We start from the raw sequence: 26,867 nt of genomic DNA, 5'->3' as shown, positions 1-26,867 counted from the left end.
TTTATTAATTCATTCAAGACATCTCAGTGTCCATAGCTGATACTATGAAGAAAGCCAACAGTTTCAGAGGAGGAACCTTTCAGCGTGCATCTGAACAATGACTCACTGGATTGACTGCCATTTTGTTTCCTGCTGTGGAGAGCAGCAAAGCAGCAGGCGCAATAAAGCAGACTTTGAGGAGCAATGTATTAAAATATCTACTTATTGATGGAATATTTCACTCAGGGAGAACTCCAAAGAGCTGATTCACTACTGTAAACAACAAAAGTCCCTTTACAATAAGACAAAATAATTGATTTATCAAGAAGCAACCATGGGGTGTGATTATCACGTAATGCATTTCTTGGGAATTCAGACATTTTTGCTGCACTAATTAGTAAAACTGCTAAAGGCATGGGTAGTTTACAGCAGCTCTTAATCCTTTCAATATTTTACTCTTCAAATATCAAATTCAAACAAGCCAAATATCACTGACAAATTGGAAAGCAGAGAACAACCCTCCAGTTACTTCAGTTAAGCCTAAAAAAGTTACATTTCACATAAGCAGAGCAGCTTGTCCTTAGGAACCGAACATTATCACACCACCCAGCAGACCACACAACCCATAAACATCCAAACTACCATAAGGCAGTTTTTATTGAACTGCAAGTCAATACTAAACTGGTTAGCTGGCAAGTTCATAATCACCAGAGGTAATATTCACAGTTCAGGAGCTGGGGTCAATCAGGAGCTGGATGTAGATGTGATATTTCCTACTTTCATGATAAAAGGTGACAACATTCAAGCAGGAATCCTTTTAGTCTTCAGCTTCACCCTGCTTGCACCACACCAGGATTTTCGGTCATGAATGAAATTTCAGAAATAGTTCAGTGCTCCATACCCGCAACACTTATTAATCATGCCAAGACTTACTGCATTATACCGAACAATCGGCTCCAACCCACCGCTCAGATAACAGTCTGGGCCATGCCAAGTCCCCCATTAAGATGGAGTGCAACACTACACAAAGGATTGAAACCAAACAATGAGAAATGCCAACACAATGAACATAAGCCACGACCATGGCAAAGCCAGACCACCCAGCATTCCACATCACTCCTAGACTCAAGGAGAGTGGCTACCACATGTCAGCTATGAGATGAAAACATGGGGTCTAAAAGCTGGTAACAACTGCAGTAGGCTGGCTACGAAGTCAAGGTGTGAAGAGCTGGTCAGAGCAAATCCTAATGCTACTCTTAGGTATCAAGAAGGTTAACACCAAACAGATAATCGACACTTTACCTGGAGAAGCTGCAGGAACATGACTTGGTACTCAAATGGCCCCCACAGAGTATAGCCCTTTGCTTCATGGTGGCCACAGTGTCATGCTAAGAGCCCTTTGCCACAGACCAGCTCCTGTCTCCTCAAGACTCCACTGTGCCTGGCGGGCAGCAGGGCTTCTTCTCTCAACCAGTTAGTTTGTGTCACTGATGGCCAAGTTCATGAGTTCATGTGAGAAAACCTCAGCCTGGGAGTCACAGAGCAGGAGATATTTGATGGCAATGGCAGAAAAAGTCTAGTGAGAGATCAAGATGATGTCCATCTTGCCTTGTGACATCGTCACAGGGATGCCTCACTTGGGTAAGCCACCATGCTGGGCCTCGAAGACACCAGCAGCCATGGGCCAACCCACTTGCTCAGAGGAAAGGCACAGACAGCTCTAACGTGGCAACTGCCAACAGCTCTGTGCCACCCCGCGCCCCGTGGCCGCCTCAAAGCGCCTGCCACCCGCTGCCTCCACGTGAAGACCAGGTGGCGGGGGGCCTACGGCTTCCATTTCCTGGAGAGCGATGGCTAATTTGCAAAATGGCTGCAAGGGAGCGGACAAGGCCTCTCCTGGCTTGGCGGACAGCGGGAGCCGGTGGAGGCGAGAGGTGGCCCCGAAACCCGCCGCCCTCCCCAGGCTGCCTCTCCTCGGGGTTGACGGAAGGGTTCCCGCCACCTCCGTTTCCTCGGCGATGGCCATGGGGTGGGTGGGGCGGCCATGCGGCGCCGAGGAGCGGGAAGGTGGCCGCAGGGCCGCCCGAGGCAGGCGGCAGGGAGCCGGCCCCGCGCCCGCCTCTCCGCGCGGTGACCTTGGGCGGGCGCCGCGGCCCTCCCCGCCGCGCGCCGCTCCTGCCCCCTTCTTATTTTGTTATTTAAATGTTCCGTTTATTTATTTATTTGTTTAGGCCGCGGAAAGAGTTTGAAGCGCTCCCGGCTCGGAGTGGGGTGGGAGCAGGGGGGAGGGAGGAAGAAGAGGAGGCCTCCGAGCGGCCCCGGGACTTTCTCTATCGGAGGGCGCGGGGGAACCCGTCCCGGTCCCCGTCCCCGTCTCCCTCCCCACCGGGGCGGGAAGGGTGGCGGGTGGGCGGGCAGGCAGGGTGTGTGTGGAGGGGAAGGGGTGGGGGGGGCGCCGGCACCGCCGCCGCGGGGGAGACGCGGCTCCCGGCGCTGTGCTGTGCCCGAGCTGCTGCTGGTGGTTACGCCAGCCCCGCCGCCTGCCTCTCTGCCTCTCCTCGCCTCTGATTCTGCGCACAGCCAGCCCCAAAGCCTGTCATTCTGCAAAACACAGTTTACTCAACAGAGAGAGCGAGTGGGGGAGCGGGAGAGGTGGAGAGAGGGAGACGGCGCGGAGGAGCCCAGTCCCGCAACCCAGCATGGCTTCAGGGGACCTTTACGAGGTAGCGGGGGGCCGCGGGGCGCCGCGGGGCGGGAGGGCGGCGGGAGGGGGGGCGCCGGCCGGGGCGCCGCGGAGGGCAGCGGTGGCGCGTTCGGGAGCCCCTGCGCGGAGCCCTCGTAGTTGCCGAAGAGCGGAGGAAATTGCCGAGGAAAGGACTGGGGTGGGGGGAAAAGGGCTGGCGTGTGTGCCGAGGAGGGGGGGAGGGAGGGATGGAGCAGCTACCCTCCCTTCCCTCTGCCTCTCTCTTTCTCTTTCTCTCTCTACTTTCCATCGGGCTTGATCTTAGCAGGCCTTGCAAGAGAGGAGGAGGAAGGAGTGAAGGAGAGCGAGAGTTAGCGGTAGGATGGGGAGGCGATCGCAGTGTGATGAGCCCGGAGAGTGGAGAAAGTCCAGGTAAAGTCACAGGCGCTCTGGACGTGCTGAATGTGCAGATTAGTGCGAAAAAATGCGCCTTAGCGCTGCCGGGAGGCGCAGGGATGGAGGCGGCTCTGCGCCCGCTGTGCAAAGTGCAGGAGCCGGCGCCAGGTTGCTTCACCTCACGCCCGGGGTGCTGCGGGGGCGGCGGCCGGGCGGGCGCGGGGGGCCGTGCTGCGACCCCGCCACCACGGCGGTCTCCGAAGTTTGGCGGGGGCCCCGCTCCGACGGGGCCGGGCGGCCCGGGGTGCCAGGTGGGGCGGGCGGCGTGGCCGCGCTGGCCCCGGCCCCCCCTCCCTGTAGCCCGGTGTACAGTCCCCCCGGCCCCGGCCGCAGCGGCGGGGTGAACGGCGATGCATCGGGCGACAGTCGCCCGGTTTCCAGGTCGGGAAGAGGGAGGGGAAAAGCAGCTGGCAGGCAGTGGGCGAGACCCAGCCAAATTTTGACCTCAGGCACCCAGTTCTAATGCCCAAACGGAGAACTAGCCTAGCCGCTCATCCCGTGCCAGAGGAGAAGAAGGGAGAAAGCAGAAATTAAAAATGTGAAGGACTGGACCCAAGTGTTTTAAATAACCAGCTCCAGTAAGTGTAACCAAGGTGGAGGTCTACCACCTCAACCAACCAGACAGGACTGGACATCCTAGATGGTTGTTGGTCTGGAGCACCTCCTCATGCTTCATGTCCCTGGTGAAATGGCCATTGATGTTGTGGTTGTCTGGAGTGCACAGTTTAAAGGCTAGGACAGAACGATCACCTTCCAGTTGGAACTGTGTGCTGATCATGAGGCACTGACTGCTCAACTGTCAAGGTGTGCTTGGGTATGGAATTGCACCTGCAGTTTGTTGAACATGGATGGACTTAATCTCCATTTGATGATCTCGATGACCAGGCGTAGGGTCTTAAGTGCAAGAAGTGGAAGATCTGGCAGGTTCCACATAGACAGTTTTTAGTTTGTCATGGTCTTTCAAAGTCTTCAACGAAGGTCATAGTTAAGGGATGATGTTGTTCTGTGAGGACTTTGTTTTGCTGAGTAGGATACAAAGCTCCTTTCAAGTGAACAGCACTTACACTCTCCTACATGATCTTAAAGTACCAGAATTACATGGGTATTTGAACAGTGGTATCTATTTGTGGTATCTGTGATATTACTTTGCAATTTGAAGGATATTGCATGCCAACTGTATTGATGTTGTGCCTGGTGTAGCCAGTGGGAGTACTGTGAAGAGCAACTTTGACTCAAAAAAGTTGGTGATAAAATTTATAACTTCTGGGATTCATGCAGGATCTTTTCCTGGTCTTGGCTAAGTCTCCTTCAGAGGTTTGGAGTAGCTCATGGTAGCCATGCTGGTTTTGCTCCTACTCATCATAAAATTCTGCTTTTTTATAATCTTTGTGTTACTGTAAGATGACAACATTTGGCAGTTGGATGTGAGCACTGAGTACTACTGTGTGGCATGTGGTGATGCTGCTCAAGTAGGAACCTGGAATGGAGGTGTTCTAGAGCACACTTATAACCCAGTTGGCCATCAGTTCTAGGCCCAGCTACTACAGGCATTTGTATGGATGAATGTGACTCTTGGCTGCTGTGGTTCAGAGCCTCTGAACCACATCCTTTCTTTGGTACTCCATTTGAACTACTTTTGCTTATCAGTGTATGATACGTAAGAATTGTATCTCCCAGAACAGGTAAGAGGAAGTATGGCTAATCATTCCTTGTTGTGTGTTCAGAATATGACCTTCTCAGCTGGTCAGGTTGTAAAGTCTTCATGTTGGACACATGGGGGAAAGGATGTTGCAGGGCTGCGATTATCAATCACCAATCTGTCTACATTTTGCATCTTTACCATGAGGTTTTCCATGATGGAGGTCAGAAGTAGTATCTAGAAATCTGAACAGTTTGTATGTGTAGTAGGCAGCAGGTATACAGATGGTAGTAGCTTCCTTTAAAAATTTACTCAGGTTTGCCTCCCTGCTCCTTCCTGTCCCAGAAAGCCAGCTGTATCAAAGGGGCTCCTTAGAAAGAAGCTCTTAGAGCTGTGATGTCCCACACTAGTTGGTATTTGTGCTTTCCGAGCTGACACGTTCATTCTTGCTTGGGTACATCGTGCTTTTCTCTCCTCTTGACCAAGTGAACAGCAGGATGACCACTGAACAGTTTCAGGATTTTAGCTTGACATACACTGGGGCTATTGGTGTAAATAAATTATTTGAGGCTTGTGGTGACATTGCATATGTACACTACTCTCCTGATTCCCCTTTGACTCCAGTAGTAATCTCTGAGTCCTTCAAGAATTCTTACTCAGCTTCAGCAAATCAGACAGCCATTACCTCTGCAGTTGTGAGCATTTATTATGGCTGCAAAATGATTTTTGTTAAAGCCAGCCATGATCTAGAAGCCATAATAAAGCACATTAGAAAGTATAATCTGTATTTCCCACACTAACTTCTCATGTTTTGGTGGCACTCAGGAAACACAAGTATGTAAAATTGTAAGTTTTGGCAAGAGCTGTGTGTGTTTGTCCTGTCAGTTCATTCATTTTCTATTGCTGCTTTATTTTAAAAATCTTTAAAATCTTTTAAACCTAAAGAGAAAATCAATTAATAGCTTTCTATTGAGTAAAAGAAGATCACAGACAAAACCTCAGTGTTTGGTTAACTTAGGTGCCCTTTCCTGGTTAGAAATGGCTTCTAATCACCTGCAGTACCTCCTGTTATGTATTTTGTAGGACTGTGAAACACGTACCAACTTATTCTAGAATCAAAAGAACACCCATTGGGAATTCTGTGCTCACTGGTAGTTCTAGATTAGTGTAGTAGAACCAAGGCATTTTACATCCGAAGAGAGAGGTTTCCCTTTTGTGATAGAAGGTAGGTGTTCGTTTTGAAGTGTTTTTTTTTAAAGTAAATACTTCTTTTCCTTGAGCAATGTGGAATACTGTAGATATTTTAGTCTAATTCTCAAGCTATGTAAAATGCTAGTTTGGCTTTGCTGGACTTCCATGTGCTCGTGACTTCAAGCTTTTCTGACTGGGTGAAAGAGCCATGGAATAGTCCTTTGGTGGTGGTTTTTTCTCTGCTCTTCCTCATAAGACGTAACCAATTAAAGGACTATGTGGATGTTTCCTAGAAATAACAAAGTGAAAGTGAAGGACTTGATAGAAGGGTGTTGTCAAAAGGCAGTAAGGCAGCCCTGGTTTGCTTTCTGATTCAAATAACGCTGGTGGATGTCTGGATAGGAAATCCTTGTTAATTCTGGTACCAAACCAAAAGGGTAATGTACTTACTCTCCAAAACTGAGTGTGTTGATTCACATTAAAGCTACTGTCAGTAATTTGAAGGAGTATTTTGTATTTTCCATGTACAATTTAGTTCTCATGTTATCTGATCCCAAATAGTTCTCACGAAGGCTCTGGTATGAGAAGTAGCTAAGATGACTTTAGAGTGGGGAAAAAAATTCTATATGAAGAGTGCACCTAACTTTTTTTTCCCTAGCACAGAGCTTCTCATTTACTACAGTAAATTTCCACTTTATCGATGAATATATTAATTAATTATCAATTGTCATGGAGATACTCATGAAGCTGATCTTGATGCCTTTTTTTGTTTCTCTTTTAATCTAATAATTTTTGGGTTTCTATACACTGAACACAATTAGACATTCAGGGGTGATGATGTTTAAATCTGGAGTCTTGTTTTACTACTGTGTCAGATTATATTACAGCACCCAACGTAAGTGATCTAAAGATTTTAGCTAAATCTCTGAAGGGGACTGTCACATGCATGTATTTCTGGATCACAGTAATAAAATCAGTCTTTGAAACTCAGCAGGTTTTGTATTAAAGTGTTGCTCTCTGTGGAAAAGTGATGTTTTTAAAAAGGGCATCTTCTCACTGAAATAATCCAATGCCCATGGAGGCTCGTCCACCATAGTGACAACTTTCAATTTCATCTTGGTCTGCTTATGCAGCTGTCTAAGGATGAGCCCCAGTTTATAAGATAATCTATTTCCAGGTGGGATACAGCATCTTTTACTTACCCCTGCACTCAGGTACCTGCAAAGTCAAAATTTGAAGATAATAGTGGCATTGTTTGGCCTGCTGAGTTACGTGTAGAGACCTGCAAATTGGAGAGAACACAGCTGAATTTTTGGATGCTAGTTTTGGTTTGCAGATGCTGAGTTTAGAAAATAATCTTTTTTTTAATTTATTTTTTTTTTTACAAAGTGAGGGAATTGGAAGTGTTTGGGCATTGTAGCTTTCCATCTTGCAAGTCTTTCAATGGGGTCACTTTTTAGAAGAGACACGTACTGAAACCTGCTTATTGAACTGGAAAGCAGAAATCTATTTTTAAAGTATTTCACACATGTATTTTCTAAGACAGGGGTGGCTTGCAAGAAGATGCTGTATTTAAGTGCACTTTACTGTTTCTCAAATCAACCTCTTACTGATTTAACAGCTCCATGTTGAAGGAACCAGTCTGATTTCACAAGCAGAGAACAGTGACTTGAAGTAGGATCTGGGCACTATAGAACAGAGTTAAGCACCTGCTCCTGCTGTAGGATGGCAAGGGGTACGTGCAGTGCTGACCTGAGCAATACCAGGCTTGTTCCACCACCTAAGCATCTGGTCATCTGCAAATGACACCTCTGAGTCCTTAGTGGAAAAACTTCACTAAAACCTATTTTGAAGAATCAGCTATTTCTTTCAATGCTGTCATTGATCTATTATCAAAATCAGTGTTGAGGAGACAGCTGTCCTTGAAATAAGATAACTTGTGATCACTGTTGCCCATAGTTGATAGAAATCTTGCTGCCTGATGGAACTTTTTGGGACTTTTCCAGACTGGGTGTGATTTGCAGTGCAGAGAGTGTTCTTCGATCCTGAAGAGGGCAATCATCTAGGCAGTAGGTCACGCACAGGTTTAAAGCCAATAGCAAAGAGTTAACTTGAGGTCCCTCCCATCCATGTCTTGTAGTCTTCTACCTTACAGATAGTGAGTGTGTTTCAAAAGTGTTAACTGTCTGACTCTGGCAATATTCATTATCATACTAAGAAATTCCAGTGTCAAGCTACATATGGAACTTTACACAGCACATAATGACTGTCTTGTTTACCTAGAACGTCACTCTGTTACCATGATTCCAGCTTCCTCATTACATTGTAAACTGCTTGGCATGGCTTGGGATACTAAAACCCAAGGATTTCTTATGTATGTTACTGTTTCCTTACAATCTTGATGAAGTGTTTCATCTGGATCAAGTGTAGTTTTATCTCAAGATACCTGTTACAAGCATAGTCCTGCTTGGAAGGGCTACTGAAGATAACCCTGGGTATCTAGACACGTGCAGTGAAGGCTGTCCCACCACCAAAGCCGCTGAACTGAACGTGCTTCCCTTTGTTGTCCAAGTTCAGTGTTGAGACCCATCCGAAGCTGAAGATGACACACGCTTTCGTAACGCTGTCGGAACAACACACACAGTGTCATGCTTTGGGCTGGTCTTTGATTCAAAATTAAAACCCAGCAATAAACCCATTGTTTAGTAATTGTTTCTGAAAGTTAAAATGTTTAGAGAGACGCAGTTCAAATAACAGCAACATTTAAATGTGGTCTAATATTGGAAGAAATTGGCCAATTATTTTTTTTAAATCAATGGAGTGATTGTGATGGCCAGCTATGCTGTAAATAACATTTCTTTGTCCATTCATTTGACTTTTAGCAGCATTACAGTTCCTTGTCTTTCTATGTTTTCATCAGTGCAATCCCTTTTTGTTGCTCCTCCTTACCCATATATTTTCCGGACAATTTCTGCAGCTTGTTTTATGAAGCTGGCATCCTGACACTGGAAAAAAAAAGATTAAACAGTTAAGTGTTCCTCATTTTTAAACTGTTAGAGCAACTTTTAAACTATTAGAACAGTATAATATATCAAACAATTTAAAGTAAAATATTTGCAGCACAGGAAACTAGTAGTGGGATGTGTGCATGCTGGCTTGCTTTACATTCATGCAAATAAGAATATTCTGGTTTTGACAAAAGGGAAATAGTCCTTTTGGTCTGTTGAATAACAATGCCACACTCTGTTTATTATCAAAACTTTAGACTGATGATACTGCAGAGCTGAAGGAAAATAGCACTTCAATCTGTTTTCTTCTACTACACAGAGAAAATGTTGATTCCAGTCCTATTTCAAAGCTATCTCTTTATCAGTCATAACATAAACTGCTGTTGCAAATCTCTTAGGTCTCTCAAAACTTTCACAGTAAGGAGATACGCCTGACTCAGAGAGTGAAAAAAGCATGCTTCTTGTGGCTTACCAGAGAAGGAAGTCATTGTGCCCCTGTACTCTGCATTGGTTAGGCCACACCTTGAGTCCTGTGTCCAGTTCTGGGCCCCTCAGTTTAAGAAGGACATCAAGACACTTGAACGTGTCCAGAGAAGGGCAACAAGGCTGGGGAGAGGCCTTGAGCACAAGCCCTATGAGGAGAGGCTGAGGGAGCTGGGATTGTTTAGCCTGGAGAAGAGGAGGCTCAGGGGTGACCTCATTGCTGTCTACAACTACCTGAAGGGGGGTTGTAGCCAGGAGTTAGTTGGTCTCTTCTCTCAAGCAACCAGCACCAGAACAAGAGGACACAGTCTCAAGCTGCACGAGGGGAAGTTTAGGCTCGAGATGAGGAGAAAGTTCTTCACTGAGAGAGTCGTTCACCATTGGAATGTGCTGCCCAGGGAGGTGGTGGAGTCACCATCCCTGGAGGTGTTCAAGAGGGGATTGGATGTGGCACTTGGTGCCATGGTCTAGTCATGAGGTCTGTGGTGACAGGTTGGACTCGATGATCTTCGAGGTTTCTTCCAACCTTGGTGATATTGTGATACTGTGAAGGGGAAATAAGTTGACTCTTACAGAATTGTAAATGGTAGCAGTATGGTCAATAGACTACAACAAAATACCAAAGCAAAAAACAGTACTGAAAATGTGTGAGAAGGCACTTTTTTTTTTACTTTTTTTTGGAAAGTAGTAATTGCCTGCCTTGGGCTTTACTAGATTTCTAACAGACCACCTCCAAATCTCACAATTCATTTCCTTTAGAGAGGCAAAACAGGAACAATGAAAATATCTTCTTCCATAAGGCACTTTGCTGTACTTATTTAGACTTTTATGGGGTTGATTTCGAATCATCTTACAGTAATACAATCACTTTCGTGTGCTCAGCACCCAGTGGATTAAGAAGGGATACAAGGGACTACACATCATTAAGCCTGAGCTCCATTGCACTCAATTTAGTAGCACCTATAAAAAGAAATAGAAACAGCAAATACGTGTGGACATGTCTTGGTGTGGAGAAGAGTTAACATGAATGCTTAGAGGAAAGTCACATCTCACAGAACTCTTGGTCAATCTGTGGATAAGAATGGCTGTGGCTGGTGTAACTGGGTTTTTTAAAGACCTGCTCATAATATCCCACTGGAGGGGCTGCTAATGAAACAAAGCCATGGTCCAGAAGGGTTGATCATCTCTTAGCTACCTGGTTCACAGAGAGGAATCAATGAAGGGTACTTACTGTGGAGCATCCAAACATCAGTACTGGGACCTGTGTTGTACAACAGAGTCATCAGTTACTTGGAAAGCATCACATTTACTGAAGCTAAGTTGTAGATTATTATTGGCTTTGTCAAGGGAGAGGTGGACAATGAAGAGCTGGGTGAGAGCAGCTGAAATGCAGTGTTTATAAATGCAAGCTAATGATCAAAGGAAAGGTAATCCTGATTACACATGCACTGCACTGAGCCCTGGAGAAGCCATTACTGTTCTGGAGAGATCTTGGAACCATTGTGGGAAGTTTTTGGGTGTGCCTACATTAGTATTTTATTATGGATCAGGTGTGTGCTTTTGAAGTGAATCTCCCTGTGATCCCTATTTACCACACTTCCATCTGCATCACAGAACTGTCTTGGAGAGCAGTGACTGCACTCCCTTCAGATGAAAATGAACTAGAAAGTGTGTTCCAGCTCCTCATGGGTGTCCAGTCCATAGAACCAGACAGCTCTTTATCGGACGCAAACCTGAAGAAAACAGGGATTTTGTGTGTTAGTCACAACAACAACAAAAAAAGAGAGAGAATGAAAATGAAGATGATCAAGGTCAGGTCCCTGAGGAATCCCATTGTGCTTTCACAACTGTAGTACTGCACCCACTTCAAGATGAGCACAGAACTGGAAATTATGCAGAGAAGGGCCATCAGGGTGCTGCACAGCATGGAATGGCCATTGGTTGAAAGACTATTCAGGACAAGTTTCTGTCTGGCACAAGTATTCAGGAAAGATATGAATGGTATGGAGAAGACAAGTGGGGGATGATTAGTTCATTCAGTGATGAATGCTATATCTCATTGCACAAGAAAAGACATGCAGCAAATTAAATGACTAGGCAAGTGACCAAGACAAAGGAAGTACTCCTGCACAGTATTTAAGTCGTGGAACTCATTGCTAATGGGATGTTGTGGAAGTCAGAACTATGAATGGGTGTGCAGCATGGCAAAACAACTTCCTGGAGGATAGATCTCTATATACCTATTGGCACCAAAAGAAAATCCTTAAACCGCTAATCACCAGAAGCTAGAAGGGTAGACCAAGGGCACTGCTTATTCTACAGATGCTGTTTGCTAAGCACCAAGTACTAATTTCTATTAGAATATACAACATGTTGATCTACGTGGACCTGTAGTCTGAACTCCTATGGCAGTTCTTAGTTTTGTACTTACTGCAGTCATTAAACAAACATAGGTATTGACTAAGGTGTTGATACGGTCTGCAGAGATCATGAACATACTTGCCTTACAAGCTGTACTCCAATTGCCAATCATTGTCAATTAGTACCCTTGCAGACTAAAGGACAAATCAGTAGAGTAAGGTCAGTTTCTGTTTAGAGACCTCATAGTTTAGACTTCTCACAAAATGCAGCAGGTGGTAGAAATAGCATTGAATCAAACAGACATAATAACAATGAAGTTCTGGCTCATTGCAGTAGCTATGGCTAATAACTGGGGTAGAAAGGATAAAGATGAGCTAGAAAATTCTGGAGTAAATGTGTGGAATGAGGCAAATGATCGAGTCAGTGTTATTAGAAAGTTATATTAATGTAATAAAATGTTTCTAATGAACAAAACCAGCTTTCTGCTACTTCTGGGAGAGAACCATTTCAGCATCTAAAAGGGTTTATCCACAACTTTTCTGTACTTTTTTTTTATTTTAGATTGGATTCATAGGCTTCCTTCATGCTCTACAGGGCTGCTAATACACATTTATCAACCTTTAAAGGCCTTACCTGAATATACATTAAAAAGCCACTAGCTGTTAACAAACCCATCAAGCTGCCATTGTGTTGGATTTTTTCATCAATGGTAATTAGTGATATCTGGGAATATAACCAGTCTGATTTCTAACCAACCAGCTCCACTTGTCAATTTCTCTCACACATACAAAATTAACTTCTTTTTTTGACGTCAGTTTGCAGTTCCTGCAGTGAGCAGTGCTGCTGTAAACTCTTCTCAGATGGCAGGGTAGCTATGAAGGAGAGAGCTTTGCTTGTGTTATCAGTTGTAGAACTTAGGTAGGTAGTAGAAATTGAAGTGTGAGACTACATAGGGGCTTTTTAAACTGCTTTGTACAATTTGTTTGGCCGTGCTAATGGATTACTCTTTAAGCACATTGACATTTTCTCTAATAGTATTTTAGAATCTCCCATTTTGGAGAAGGGACTGCTTTGCAAAATAGAAAGTCACATTATCACATTAATACACCTGATGAATTTGTCTTTCAGAAATTTTTGCAATAGGTGTCAGGGAGTCTGACAGGAGAGGTGCTGGGGAATTCCTCCTGAGGCAGTTTACATGCAGAGAAAATGCACAGTAGCGCTTACTGGGCTCGTAGATGGATCCTGAGATTCTTTAGCCGCAAAGATGTTGATCACAAAGTTTTGGTGATTAATGTAAGGGAGGAAGAGTGGACTCCATTGCAAATGTGAATGTATGAATTTAGAATCACCTAGCATGAGAATTAATTGAACTTATCCTCACCAAAGCAGAGGAAGTGGCAATCTTTTAGATTCAGCAGTGGTACAATGTAACAGTGTAGCTTCAAATTAAATAGGAATAGAATTTGAGTATCAAAATCCATACAGGGAGGAGGATGGAGACTTTCTGGATCCCAAATTAAGTACTAGGAATTATAAGGGAAACTGCATTTGCATATTAAAAATGCCTTCACATGACTCCAGGGGAAATAACCTGGAAGTTCTTGAAGGAATAAATGATGAGGGGCAATTAAAACTTTGTGATTCAACCACGGTAACTGGAAGTGAGACTGTAAGAGGGTCTGGGGGCATGAACTCAAGCGTTTCACAATCCAAGAATGTGGAAAGTTAAAAAGCACCTTCCACTCTTGTGTAATTAAACCTTACCACTGTCTCATCATCATCTTCTGTGCTGAAAAATCATAAATGATGTGCTATAATGGTCAGAAAAAAAGATGCTGGAGATGCTGTGGAACTTGGCAGTGTTTTACCCAAGCAGTGACTATTATATGGCTGCTATTACTGTATGCTGCAGATTAATACATAATAGCATGCAGTATTTGTATAGTCAGCAAAATACATCGTAGCATGGGAACAGTGACAAAAGTAACAGGAAGCTGAAAGAAGCAGTAGGCATCGGCTTCAGCTCTCTGGCAGCAGCAGAATAGGTGAACTTTTTATTTTGTTTTATTTTGCTTTTCTCTCTTTATATATAAAACCAAAGTGAGATGGGCAATTAAATAAAAAATAGACCTTTCAGGCTGCAAAACTTAGTGGCACTGAATGTTCCTGTTACTCCTCTTTATGGCCTGATGATGTCTTATATACAGTAGAAACCCTCATCATCGGTGTGCTGCTGACACACAAAAGGTGCAACAGAAACGCTGGGGAAAACTGTTTGATAATGATTTTTTTCCGTATGCCAGGGCAATAGTGGCTCCTTTACACCCACAGAAACTTGCATGTTTCTTAATAAAATGAAGGGGATGAGGTCCTTGGCTGGTTTTTACGGCTTTCTCACTGCTGCAGTTCGTTTATGGTTCTTGGTGTCAAGAGTGGCAATGGCCAATTAACTGTGGGAACCGTGGGTCTCCCAAAGAAAAATTGTTTGGTGTCACAGGGCTGAGCAGTGCCTCCAGAGCCCAGGTGATCTGGGTCAGCTCCTTCCTCTGACCTTCCTTTGGTTTAGGACCTGCTGTACTGTTCTGTGTCCAGTACCAACGTGGTGCTTTTAAGGGAGCTGAAGTATAAATGCACCATCAGAGTACATGACCAGCAGGGTGTCCGCATGACCTGATGGCAGCTAAGTAGTGTGAGAGTGCCCTGCTCCTCCCCTGTCCTTGCTCAGCAAAGACCATTCAGAGGCCACTGGGAGGACACCCGTCCACCACCCTGCTATTGTCTTCCCTACTGCCTTCTCCACAGTAGTGAATGACTTCCAGTGCCTTTCCCATGCACTGGCATCAGATGACAGATTAAAGCAGGAGTGCCAAGGTGGCCTTGTCATTTCTCGCTGCTGACTAAGGCCTCTGCAAATAGTGTGTTATATGGCATTGATCAGGTGGGTCAAGATTACAAAAATTCCAAGCTCCAAAGAAGACACCCTCTTTTTTTTTTTTTCATTGTACACATCACAGGCTTTGGATTATTATTCTCGTCAATCTTTGCTTACACTGATAGAGTGAATGCACTTCCTTTGGAGAACAACGTGGCTCCACACATGGACTGCCTGCTGCAGTTCATAATCTTGTATGAACTTGTGTTCTTGCCTCTGAAAGCTTCAAGGCATTGCTAGAAGAATTGATGGAAGACTGCTTTTTCACCCAGCTGAATGGCAAGTCTCCCTAGCTCTGTCATAGGCACCACAAAGCATGCTGGATCTTTTTCCTGCATTGTTCGACCCTCCTGCACTTTGGCTTTCAGACATGACATTACTGATAGCATTTCTAGTGCTAGTGATGCCACATTTCTCACTCTCAGAAGTGGAACCAAGTATTGCTGGCTGTGCACTTATTGACAAGCTACTGTGGGCAGTGATTTGAATTGTTCTGCGACTGTGCTGCTGGGGTTTTTTGGTGCTTCAGCCACTCACATCAAACACCATAGACAACCTGTTGTGTTTAGAAGACAAAGGCAGGTCTCCTTGTAATGCGAACTGGACCTTCTATGTGTACCATGAGTGATGCAGTTTACCTCTCCTGCTGTTCTTGTAGCCTATTTACTATACAAGGAAAAAGTGTCTCGCTTGCTAATCAATTAAGATGTGTAAACCATGCTTTTATGTTGTGTAACCTGCATTGCTGTTACTTCATAGAGCATACACCCCCTTGGTTTTCTACAGTCCATTTCAAGATACGTGTCCAAAGCAGAACTCACAAACCAAGGACAACATTCTTTAGTGCTGTTTTCTCCCCAAGCAACAAGGCAGAATTCCTTAGGTGACTTAATTCATTTCTGTCTCAATGTAATGCTCCTGTAAAATGTCCAGATTCCCTTACTAATGCTGGGGATTCATGCAGCTCCAAATAGCTCTAACAGAACATTCTTTAAACATTTCTTATTTCATGTCCAGGTGCTGTTGCTCCTATTACCACCCCAAGGAAGCCATTCAAAGATCATAGAATCATAGAACTGTTAGGGTTGGAAGGGACCTCAAAGATCATCCAGTTCCAATCCCCCTGCCATGGGCAGGGACACCTCACACTAGATCAGGTTGCTTAGAGCCACATCCAGCCTTAAAAACCTCCAGGGAGGAGGCTTCTACCACCTCCTTGGGCATTCTCTTTCAGTGTTTCACCACCCTCATGGGCAAGAATTTCTTCCTAACATCCACTCTGAATCTACCCATGTCTATTTTTGTTCCATTCCCCCTGGTCCTGTCACTACCTGACACTCTAAAAAGTCCTGCACCAGCTTTCTTGTAGCCCCCTTCAGATACTGGAAGGCCACAATAAGGTCTCCTCAGATCTTTCTCTTCTCCAGACTGGATAGTCCCAACTCTCTCAGTCTGTCCTCATAGGAGAGGTGCTCCAGCCCTCTAATCATCCTCATAGCCCTTTTCTGGACACACTCCAGCACATCCAGATCCTTCCTGTAATAGGGGCTCCAGAACTGGAGGCAGTACATCATGAGCATCTCTGATAATCAAAAATTGCAGTCCAATGGCAGTTGATCTCTCAGAGTGCAGGGTTATGCAGTGAGGAAGTTGTTCAGTAGTAAGAATCACAAAGGTATGTTTTGGATGTGTATTTAAATGCATACAGGCATCAAGGGAATATCTGGGGATTGCCTACAGATATTTGGTATTTGGTATATCACTTATTCAAGATTCGGAAAGTACTTGAGTTATAAGCCTCAGGGTTAGCAGAGGAATGGTGTGATAAGCCTCAGATCTCACAGCAGAACTGCTAGAAGACCTACCTGTTCATTCCCCCTCTGATGATACACCAGTGTAACAGGGCTCTGCAGTGGAACCAAGAGAGGCAGGGTCAGCCAAGGCTGGGTTACAGTCTTGTTTTTTTCTTTTGAAGTGACTAGTCTTTAGCTCTATTTCTGAGAAGGTTACTTGAACCTCTGACTCAAAGAGAGACGTCTCTGAATGGAGCAAACTGGTAGCTGCCACACTTCAGCGACAGAAACTGCAAACTGCTAGGAGCACGTTCCCTTTTGCAAACATGGTGGCAGCTGCTTTCGATCTGTGGCTTCTCGCTGCTATTGTGGGGGAATCACACTCTCTGAGTTTCAAGAGCCACAACAGAGAGGATGTAAATCTGTGGCTCATTTAGAACTGGGTGTTATTTTAATGAGCTTAATAAATCCTATATAGGACTGAGAGTTTCTTTGGATTTCTCAGTCCTACAAAGCAGTGCTCTCAGTCTGACCTTTGAGCCTTGTGTGCTGTGGAGCTCTAAAAAAATGCACCGGTGCTGTGCTGCACCAATTTCAGCAACATCAGCAACCCTGCTGTAAGTAGCTCACCCGCTTTAGCAGCTGTTTCCAGCATCAAGTTGATCAGACATTTCTGAATGGAGCTTAAATGACATTGTACTGCCAACAGCCACTGTCCCAGGTCCCCATGTCCATAGATAGATGTTCACAGAAGTTTAGGAGATCCGTACTCACAGAAAAAAACTGATTTGCTTTGTAACACGAGTACCCACAGAAGATAAGGAGTCGGCATTTTTGTTAAGCAGCCTCATCACATGATTGAAACTGAAATGTCAGTGTTGTTGGAAAACATGAATGGCAAGGATTCATTTCATGTGCAGTATGGACACTGGCCTTCAAAGGGCAAAATTCATTGAAGCACCGTTTCTCTCTCGTTTAGCAAAACAGGATGGAAGGAGATCTCCTAAAGGTCTATAGTCACAGCTAGGAACTGTCATCAAAAGAAATGGAAATCTGTATCAGGCTCTATCTTACAACAAGCAGAGTTCTCACCCTCTCCCCCTAATGCTGGTGGTGGCTTCTAGAAAGGATTTCTAACACCCAGATTCCATAGTTGTTAGGACTGAAAATGCACCGGAGGAAAGAGCTGGGAAACTCTCAGGTCTTCTCTGCAGAAAATCATTCACCAGAAACCTAAAAGTTACTGAAGGCACTGAACTGGTATCATTTTAAAAGAAAAGTACCATCAGACCTGCATTCTGGCTATAGTACAGTTTTATTAATGGACAGGTGTTGTAAATAATATATTCCTGGTCAGTCTACTTTGGAACACTAAAAAGCTAAAAAATTACATTTATAAAATTATTGCAGTGTGCTTTAATACCAAAAGCTGAGAAATAAGCTAGGTACACCAAGAAAACAAGAAGCCCTAGGGCTAATTATTTTTGTAAAAGTCATTCAAAAACCAGCTGTAACTAAGCAAGTTGCCCTTGCTCATTACAGTGCTGGAGAGATTTGATTATTCATAGCTGTGAGTATAGCATTGTGTAAATAACAAATCAGAACCTACCAGTAGTGTAATGCTTTGTGACTTCTCCTAAGACATAGTCTGTAGCATTTGACTCAGGTGATTAGGGAAATGTCTGATGTGCTGGGTTCTGCTGTCACTTACAGGAACATAACTTGGGTATATTAAAAAAATGCTATCTATTATTATTACTATTTGGTAAATCTGTCTTTTGCTTCCTTTCTTATGAAGCCTTTAGAAAAGGTTTTCAGGTGCCTAAAACCAAAACATACCTGAGGGTCTAGCCCTTAAGTGAAAGCATTCACAACTTTCTGGAATGCTCATGGTGCCAGGAGAATGAAGGCATCAGAGAACACAACAGGATTGTTGTGCCTTTCCTTATGATAGATCTGTGCTGCTCATTTCTGATTGTGTCTAGCTTCACAAAGTAGTAACTCTCCATGGGTAAGGCAGTCGCTTTCTTCCATTTAGGCTATGTGTACAGTGACTGCAAGATCATTCCTAACCCCAAACTACTTGTTCTATTCTGAAGGCTGTAAAGCACTTCCTCTGTGCCCAGCTCTTTTCTGTGCTTTTCTGTCCCATCTCATCCCATCCCTGGCTGGTCTTGCCCCCATAGACAGCCCTGCAACCCCCGCTGCCCACCTCCAGCTCTCTGGCACCCCACCACCTCTCTGTGCTGCCTCCACACATACGGAATACTTGGGAAGTGCAACAGGTTGTCCACGGCTGAATCCACAGAATACTTGGCTTCAAAATTAAGCTCAGTGTGTACAACTTTTCATGTAGGCTACAAAAGTATTATAAGGACAAGGAGATGTAGCTTATGTACTTACATCAGTGAATGAAAATCTCATTCATACTCAGCTGCCCTGGACCAGTGAGCTTATGTACCATTAATGCAAACTACTGACTGCATTTACCCCATGGAGTTCCCTGATCTCTGAAATGCAGAACAGAGTTATTTTAGTGGAAATTGATTCACTAGTCCTGAATTTCATTTGAGAAAATAATGTAATTTTGGTTTGCTATCTGCTCTGAAGTGACAGCAGTTCTTATACATATCCCAAAAGTCTCAAACTATTTAGTAAGTTTGAGGATGAGAAAAAAATGCTGTTACTTCTTCATGTCCCACAGCACAGTCTGTTGTGAATCACTTGTGCCTAGAGAATGGTTTCTCAGGTCAGCAAAAGCAACCTTCCTTATTTTGGGACACATGCATCCAAAGGATACTAATCCTTTGTACTTGAATGTACTTTACTATGGTAAAAAGGTAAAGAAACCATTAAATGCAAAGTAGTTGAACTCTTTCCTTACATTTGATCAGTGCTTTATATGCCTGCTCTGAGAGCATTCCTAAAGTGTTCCAGCATAATTTAATTCATTAATTTTAATTCATAACATGTAGTTTTAAAAACCCCAAACACTGACAGTGTCTTGTTTTGGTGGTTGTTTTTTACTTTGAACATAGATTATTAGATTTTTACAGTATGTGTAACTTTCAGATACTACTTCTTTTTTGAGGTTTTGCATTTAGGTAGTTTCCTGGCTCAAAAGAAATTCAGATAAATATTTAGCAGTTGAATTTTTCACAAACAAATGAGGATATAGAACCATAGAATTGTTAGGGTTGGAAGGGACCTCAAGGATTATCTAGTTCCAACCCCCCTGCCATGGGCAGGGGCACATCACACTAGATCAGGTTGCTCAGAGCCACATTCAGCCTGGCCTTAAAAACCTCCAGGGATGAGGCTTCTACCACTTCTCTGGGCAACCTGTTCCAGTGCCTCATCACCCTCATGGGAATGAATTTCTTCCTAGCATCCAATCTGAATCTACCCATGTCTATTTTTGTTCCGTTCCCCCCAGGCCTATCATTACCTGACACCCTAAAAGGTCCCTCACCAGCTTTCTTGTAGGTCCCCTTCTGATACTGGAAGGCCACAATAAGGTCTCCTTGGAGCCTTCTTGTTGTCCTGTTTCAGAAAGGGTACAGATTTATGCAGATGTAAAGCAGTTTGTAGACAGATGTGGGTAATCACATAGTTGTTTCAATGATCCAGTCTAGCACAGGGGCAAACTCTTCTTTCTGTCCATATGACTGAATGCGTGAGTACAGATTTAAGACACTTAATTAGTAAAATTTATGCATAACAGGAATAAAAGTGGGGTGCAGAACTGAGCACATCTTCCCTACATTTTTTCCTGCCATCTTTAAGAGCTTTATTATTTTTCTAAGCAATAACAGAAAGAAAATAAGTGACACTGATCTACAGTTATTGCAGTCCTGCATGTCATAAAAATGTTCTGCCTCAAAACTGCATGGAATAATGTGAATTTGAACTTTAAACACGAGTGATGAATCCTAACACTTATGATGAAACTTTAGAATATGGCTTCTGAAGCAGCTACAAAATTTTAGACAGAGCCATCACATTAGCACCCAAATTTTACAGAACTTAAAGAAATATGGAGACCATCTGTTCTGCTAGCTGCAAACCACTCTGCAGGATTTAAGGTCTGGAAAATGAAATGAGCTAACAGAGATAGGAAAGGTGCCAGTGGCTGGATGTTTACCTTCCATAAATTAGAAATGAGATGCACTTCTTACCATTAGGGCTATACCATTTTATGTGCCGCACTTGGATTCCCTAACTGTGTCACTTAAATTAAGACACAGTGATTTTCTAATAGATGTTGTTTAACTAAATCAGAATTTGGGACCTGGTGTGGAGCTGCTGAATGAAAAGCATTCCTCTGAACCCAAGACAGGCTGCATGGATATATAATTGTCCCTTTTAGCCTTCAATTCTGTAAATCTGTGGGCCTGTAAGTAATGTCGTGACAGTTAACTAATCAAGTGTGGGCCATCACACTTGAGGGGAACATAGGTTCCACTTCAGTGGAAGTGGCATTGGTACTCCTTCAGTGCCATGGTGTATCAAACTTGCTCTAGATCTGTATGCCAGGGTGTTTTCAAAATGTTATCAAGACACTACAGCCTCAGAAGTTTTACAACCACAATCTCAGCATTTGCCAAAAAAAGGGCAAACTTTGTTGACATGGACAAGGATTTGGTAATACCCTATGTCATTTGCTCTGGAAGGTCACTTTTCTTTCAGTAGTTCTGTATTCTTCATTTTTAGATTGTGCTACAAAATAAACACCTAAAATGCTAAAAAGCTCAAGCTCAAACATGTAGAGTCTTTCACCATTATTAAAACATTAGCCTTTTCTTTTAAACAGTGGTTAAAAACCTATAGTTCTAAGGAAGGCATGGTGACCACCTGCTCAAGAAGGAGTTCTGGGTTTTGAGGAAAGTGCAAATCACTCTCCTGTAGCTGAAATTTTCAGTACTTAAGGCTCTAGGACTGTAGGATTAGACATCTTTGCATGGTACAAGTAGCTTTTTTAGATGATCACAGGATGTCATTCATTGAACAATGCTCACAATTGCTTTCACAAATAGATTTCATATTGCTTACTTACTGTCCCATAACTAGACAGGTATCAGATGGGGAAAGAACCAAGATCCCAGAACACAAACTCCAGGGTAGATGAGAGCTTGAAAAATCTCTTCACTCTCTAAATATCTATTATAAAGAAACCTGAAGCCAAACAGATTTTTATGTTGAAGAAAAAAGCCAATTATATTCCTTTACACAAAATTGAGGTGCCTTATTGATGAACATGGAGTCACCGTCCCTGGAGGTGTTCAAGAGGAGATTGGACGTGGCACTTGGTGCCATGGTCTAGTCATGAGGTATGTGGAGACAGGTTGGACTCGATGATCCTCAAAGTCTCTTCCAACCTTGGTGATACTGTGATACTGTGTGAACTTGAGCAGATCTCTCCACTGTTAATACATTTACTGTTACGGAGGGTTTAGAAAATGGGGAAGCACATCACCAAACAAGAGAAAATGGAAAGATTTCAGACATTGTGATTACATTGAGTAGAGAATGATTTCATACTGTATGGCCATCAGAAGAAACTAAACACCTCACACTGCTCATCTGAGTAAGAAAATGCCCACCAAAATGCCGGAGACGTGCAGGTGATTCACACATTTTGTTCTCCCTTACTGCCACCTTCAGAAGTCTCTTTCTAGCCATGTAGGGAGAAACCAAACATGCCATTCATTTTTCCCTACTGGCAGCCATCTAACCAGCATGTATCTTTACACATGTTGTAAACTATCTCAGATTCCCTTTAAAAGTCATTCACAGGTGCAAAGTTGCCTTTTAAAATCTGCACTGAGTGTTTGTGTGCATTGACAGAACCCAAAAGGCAGCAATTGTGAAGCCAGCGCAGCATGCGCTAGCACATGTGCTGTATTTGCTCTGTACTGCACAGTGCATGTCCCAAACGCTGCATGTGACATCCAGCACCCAAAGGCAAGGTCTTTGCCAGAAGAACACCATATTTTTATACTGCACACCCAACATCTTTGTCTGTGGGGCACACTGAGCAATCACTAGTGCCGACTGACAGACACTCTATACTCAGTTCTGCAATGAACGTATTCTGACTATTTAACTTCAAGAGCCAGTAAAACATTGTGGCACACTACATATTAAAGGAAAGTGCTCACTGCTCCAAGCTCCACCTATTATGCTTTTAAATAATAGTAATGATCATTAGTATCCACTTAGTAGGATAGATTTGCATGGTGCTTTGTATCTATGAAAACAACATTTCAGAGTAGTAACTGGAGAAACACACTCTCTAGGAATAAAGTCTTTGATTATTTAAAGACAAACTATCAGTTTGTTGGAACTCTTTTTCCATGACTACCTGAAGTTTCTTGTTCCCTTGGAACTAAACTAATAACTTGAACTATGTGCATCTCATCCTGAAATCTTCAAATCATCAGAACTTAACATACATAATGACACATAAAAATGAAAAAAGCGGCGGAGGTGGTGAAGAGGACTAGAAACAATCTCAGACCTTAAAGCACCATCCTGTCCTGTGGAGCATTCTGTTACTATCTCTGCACAAACCTCCAGGATATGTCCAAGAACTACAAGAGTATTAGCATGTCTCGTTTTATGGTAAATGTATGATAACTTATCCCTCTTACCCTGTCTTTAATGCCTTCACATTGGACAAAGAGGAAATATTTAGCTGCTATCACAGAGCATGTAGTATGTTCATACCCCAGCATAGCACGTTCCTTATTCTGAATGTTCATACAAACACTGAAAATGCACTGAATAATCACTCCACAATGTGTTTCAAAGTGTCTATTTTATGACTATGAAAATCTTTTCAACCTTGTGATCAGCTGACCTCGGTCTGCCACCCCATCTCTCCCTTGTATGTCTCAGAGAGTAGATTAGTCTTTCCATATCACCTAGAAGCCAACAAACCTCGATGGTATCACAGTATCACAGTAACTAAGGTTGGAAGAGACCCCAAGGATCATCAGGTCAAGGAAAGAAGGAACTTCGGAGACGCTTGTGGGAAACTCCCTTCCAGCTGCCTGGTAAATCCAAACTCGGCTTAATTGAGTCACTTCATACACCCACTTCCACAGATTGCATTAGAACTCAGTTTTCCAAATGGAAATGCTTTTCCAAGTGGAAAATGATTAATATATTATTAGTAAAAAAACTTAGGCAACATGTGTATACTGTAGAATTGTATGTAGGTTAGAAGGGATGGATAGGTCTGAGGGTCTTGTTCAGTGAAGTTCCAAGTACCTCCAAGAGTGGATGTTCCACAGCCTCTCTGGACATCTGTTTCATCATTTGACTACATGTATAGTTTGTGCTTGGGATGACAGTGAGGACATCAGAAGATTATTATGGACTCAGTAGAATTAGAAGATGAATTAGGTGCAAGATTCATAGAGTGTCTAACAAATTATTAGCCATTTGTTAAAACTCCTTCTAGTAACTTCATAAACTGAAGTGAGATCTTCACATGCAATGTGATTCAGAGGTTTCGTATGCTAAAGTGTGAACTTAAGCTTCCATTCATAAAGTATCTGGAAAGCAGTCTGGGTGTTGGAGCACCAGTGTGTGTTGGTCTCTGCACTAACCCTCGATTAATAACAAGCAGACAGCTGCAGCCTTCCACAGCTTTGGTCTGTGACTGGCATAGTGCCACAGAGAGAACATACACTAGCCTAATCCCAGTGAGACAAATGTAGGGAATAAATCTCAGAAACCCTACATTTATAAAAATATAGTGCCCCATTCTATGGAGGCACGTGGAACAAAGCCCTTTGCCACATCTTTGCTGTAAGTGCATCCAGGAGCAGCTGAGGTATTAGCATGACCGCCGAGTTAGGAATCTGACTAACAAATAGATGGAAAATTTTCCCAGTAATATATTCACTCCTTACATATTCAACGTTGCTTTGAGCACAGACATTTCTAAATGCTTCCTCAGCTTCATCAGAGTTCCAGTCTCACCCTGACTCTTGGTGTGTCTGCATCATCTAGCAGTAGAAACGAAGATAGCTGTCAGCATGGAGATGCAGCACAGACCTCCACAGTAACCCTTGGAGTGATCTGGCAGGCAGTTTGGGCAGGACAGCAAGATCTGTACCTCTGCACCAACGAAACCCCATGGCTGTTCCTTGGGACCACTCTGAAGGAGCAATGGATTTCAGTCTAGAGCAACCCCTACGGCTCAAAGTACTGCCAACGCTTGGCTGAAATCCTGTGATCAAGCATAATGATGACTAAAGGAACTCATCAAGTAACACTTCCTTAGCTTCTGCAAATTACCAAGGCTGAAACAGGACTCACTGAGGTCAAGAAATGGTGACCATCAGTTGCCAAAGTCAGCTTTCAAGAGGATCTAGGGTCTGAGGACAGCAGGAGGGTAACCTGTGATCATCTCCTCCGTGGCATGCTGCTCTGGTAGCAGCTCCCAGGGGACTCTGCCATTGCCAGAGGAGTTTCACGGTTGCACGCAGCCGGAGCCTGCCAGGCAGTGTGGTGTAGTCAGTCTGAGTCACTGCAGACACTGCAAGCAAACATCCTCCTCACACATAGTCCATCTAATAGCTTCAAAACACACCCTTATGTTAAATCAATGGGTATGCTTTTATGCCTTGCATCTCCACCTTTAGAGCACTGGCCCCATTTTTTACATGCAGATTCCTACCAGATGATTTTAAATGCATCCTTCTGATGAATGCTGACAGCTTTCAGAACTGCCTTTACTACTGTCCGCAAGATAGTTTGTTCCTTCCAGGCACCAGTAGTAACTTACTTTTACACTGGACTGAATACAGATCAGCTGCTCCTTCCAGGCATCAGTGGTAACTTACTTTTACACTGGACTGAATACAGATCTGCAGAGAAAACCAATGCAATAATTGAGGCCAAAACTTGGCCCGCTGACCCTGCTCATCTGACTGCTGTTTCTGAGGGATAACGATGTATTATTCTTCCTTTTTGACAATTACTCCTTCACAGATAATTTTTGAAAAGTGCCATTTTCCTGTGATGTTGCACTGGTATCCTGGATACTTACTTGTAAAATTCTGTGCTCCTCTCATGCCATTATAGTTGCCCAAAGCCTGTTTCTTTATTCCTTTCTTCTGCTCTACCTTTCCTTTTGGCTCATTGCTATATTGTGCCATCACATTAACTTCATTCATGTAACCAAGAAAATGAAGAATTCTCCTGAAGTCTGAAAGAAACCTTTGTGTTTCATGACTTCTCTTATTATCCCACCACTTTACAAATTTCTACTTTAGCTTTTCACTAAAAGGAAAACCTTCTATATTGTACAAAGTTATCTATTTTTAGCCCTTTCCTTCTAAAACCTATCCCTGCATGATATTATTCACAAATTTGACTGTTACTACATTTGCTATGTGGATGTTCCCAACCAGTTGCCTCCTATTCTAGTTTGGATAGAAAGCAGGAAAAGGATAGATGATATATCCTTCTGACACCTCCTTATCCCTCTCCAGCCATTAATATAATGGACAGGGTTCTTTGTTTCCTTCTCTCTTCTGTCTCAGTGATGGGGAAGGGATTACCATCCTCCTTCATGTTCAGGCCTGTAAACTGGGAATTCTTTTTGCCTTGCTGCTTTGTCAAATATATATTGATCATCTCAAAAATCCTTTGGCTCCCTGTGACATCCTGTCACTGGACATTCTTTACACATCATACCCAAAAACTGCTATTCCACATCCTGACTCTTGGAGTAACCACCTAATATATGCTCTGATTATCCATTTGTCCTGTTTACCAACACAGAGCCACCAGACTATCATTTTAATATGGGACACGTTCCTTGAAGATATCTGCAAAGCTATTACATTGTCCTTTCAAAGATGACTGAGAAATTAACTTCAGAAACTTAGGTAAGGACAATGTGTTGTTCAGTGGCCACTTGGAGTGAACAGTACCAACTTGCAGCCCCCTCAGCATGCTGTACCCTCCTGTTGACTCTCATCTTCTCCCCGAGATGTAAGCTCTGCAAGAGCTCTGCAGGGCAAGCTGCTCTGGGACAGTTCTCTTTAGTTGTCACACTGAGTAGGTAGAGCTTCTCTGAACAGCCAAAGCTTGTGCCACCTTGAAATTGTCTCAGCAGCTCTGAGTGACCAAGTGCCCAACAGCTCTCCAAAACACAGACTGTCCCATCTTCATGCTCATTATCTGGAGATATTCAAGGTGAGGCTCGATGAGGCCCTGGGCAACCTGGTCTAGTTGAGGACGTCCCTGCTGATTGCAGGGAGGTCGGACTAGATGACCTTTGGAGGTCCCTTCTGGCCCAGACCATTCTGTGATTCTA

At 43.5% G+C, this 26,867-nt stretch overlaps 1 protein-coding gene across 1 annotated transcript in view; it reads left to right on the top strand.

Annotated features, from left to right (window-relative positions):
* Positions 1 to 2,499: 2,499 nt before the first annotated feature.
* CDYL2 (chromodomain Y like 2) overlaps positions 2,500 to 26,867 on the top strand; it is a 60,776-nt gene continuing 36,408 nt past the window's right edge. Inside the window, exon 1 of the mRNA XM_054170052.1 lies at positions 2,500 to 2,702. Within this exon, the coding sequence (XP_054026027.1) occupies positions 2,679 to 2,702 (24 nt within the window). The 5' untranslated portion in view covers positions 2,500 to 2,678. The remainder of the gene's footprint in view (positions 2,703 to 26,867) is intronic.

The sequence above is a fragment of the Dryobates pubescens genome, chromosome 19, assembly GCF_014839835.1.
Source record: "Dryobates pubescens isolate bDryPub1 chromosome 19, bDryPub1.pri, whole genome shotgun sequence".
In the NCBI taxonomy this organism is placed as follows: domain Eukaryota; kingdom Metazoa; phylum Chordata; class Aves; order Piciformes; family Picidae; genus Dryobates; species Dryobates pubescens.
This window is presented reverse-complemented; position numbering and strand designations above follow the sequence as displayed.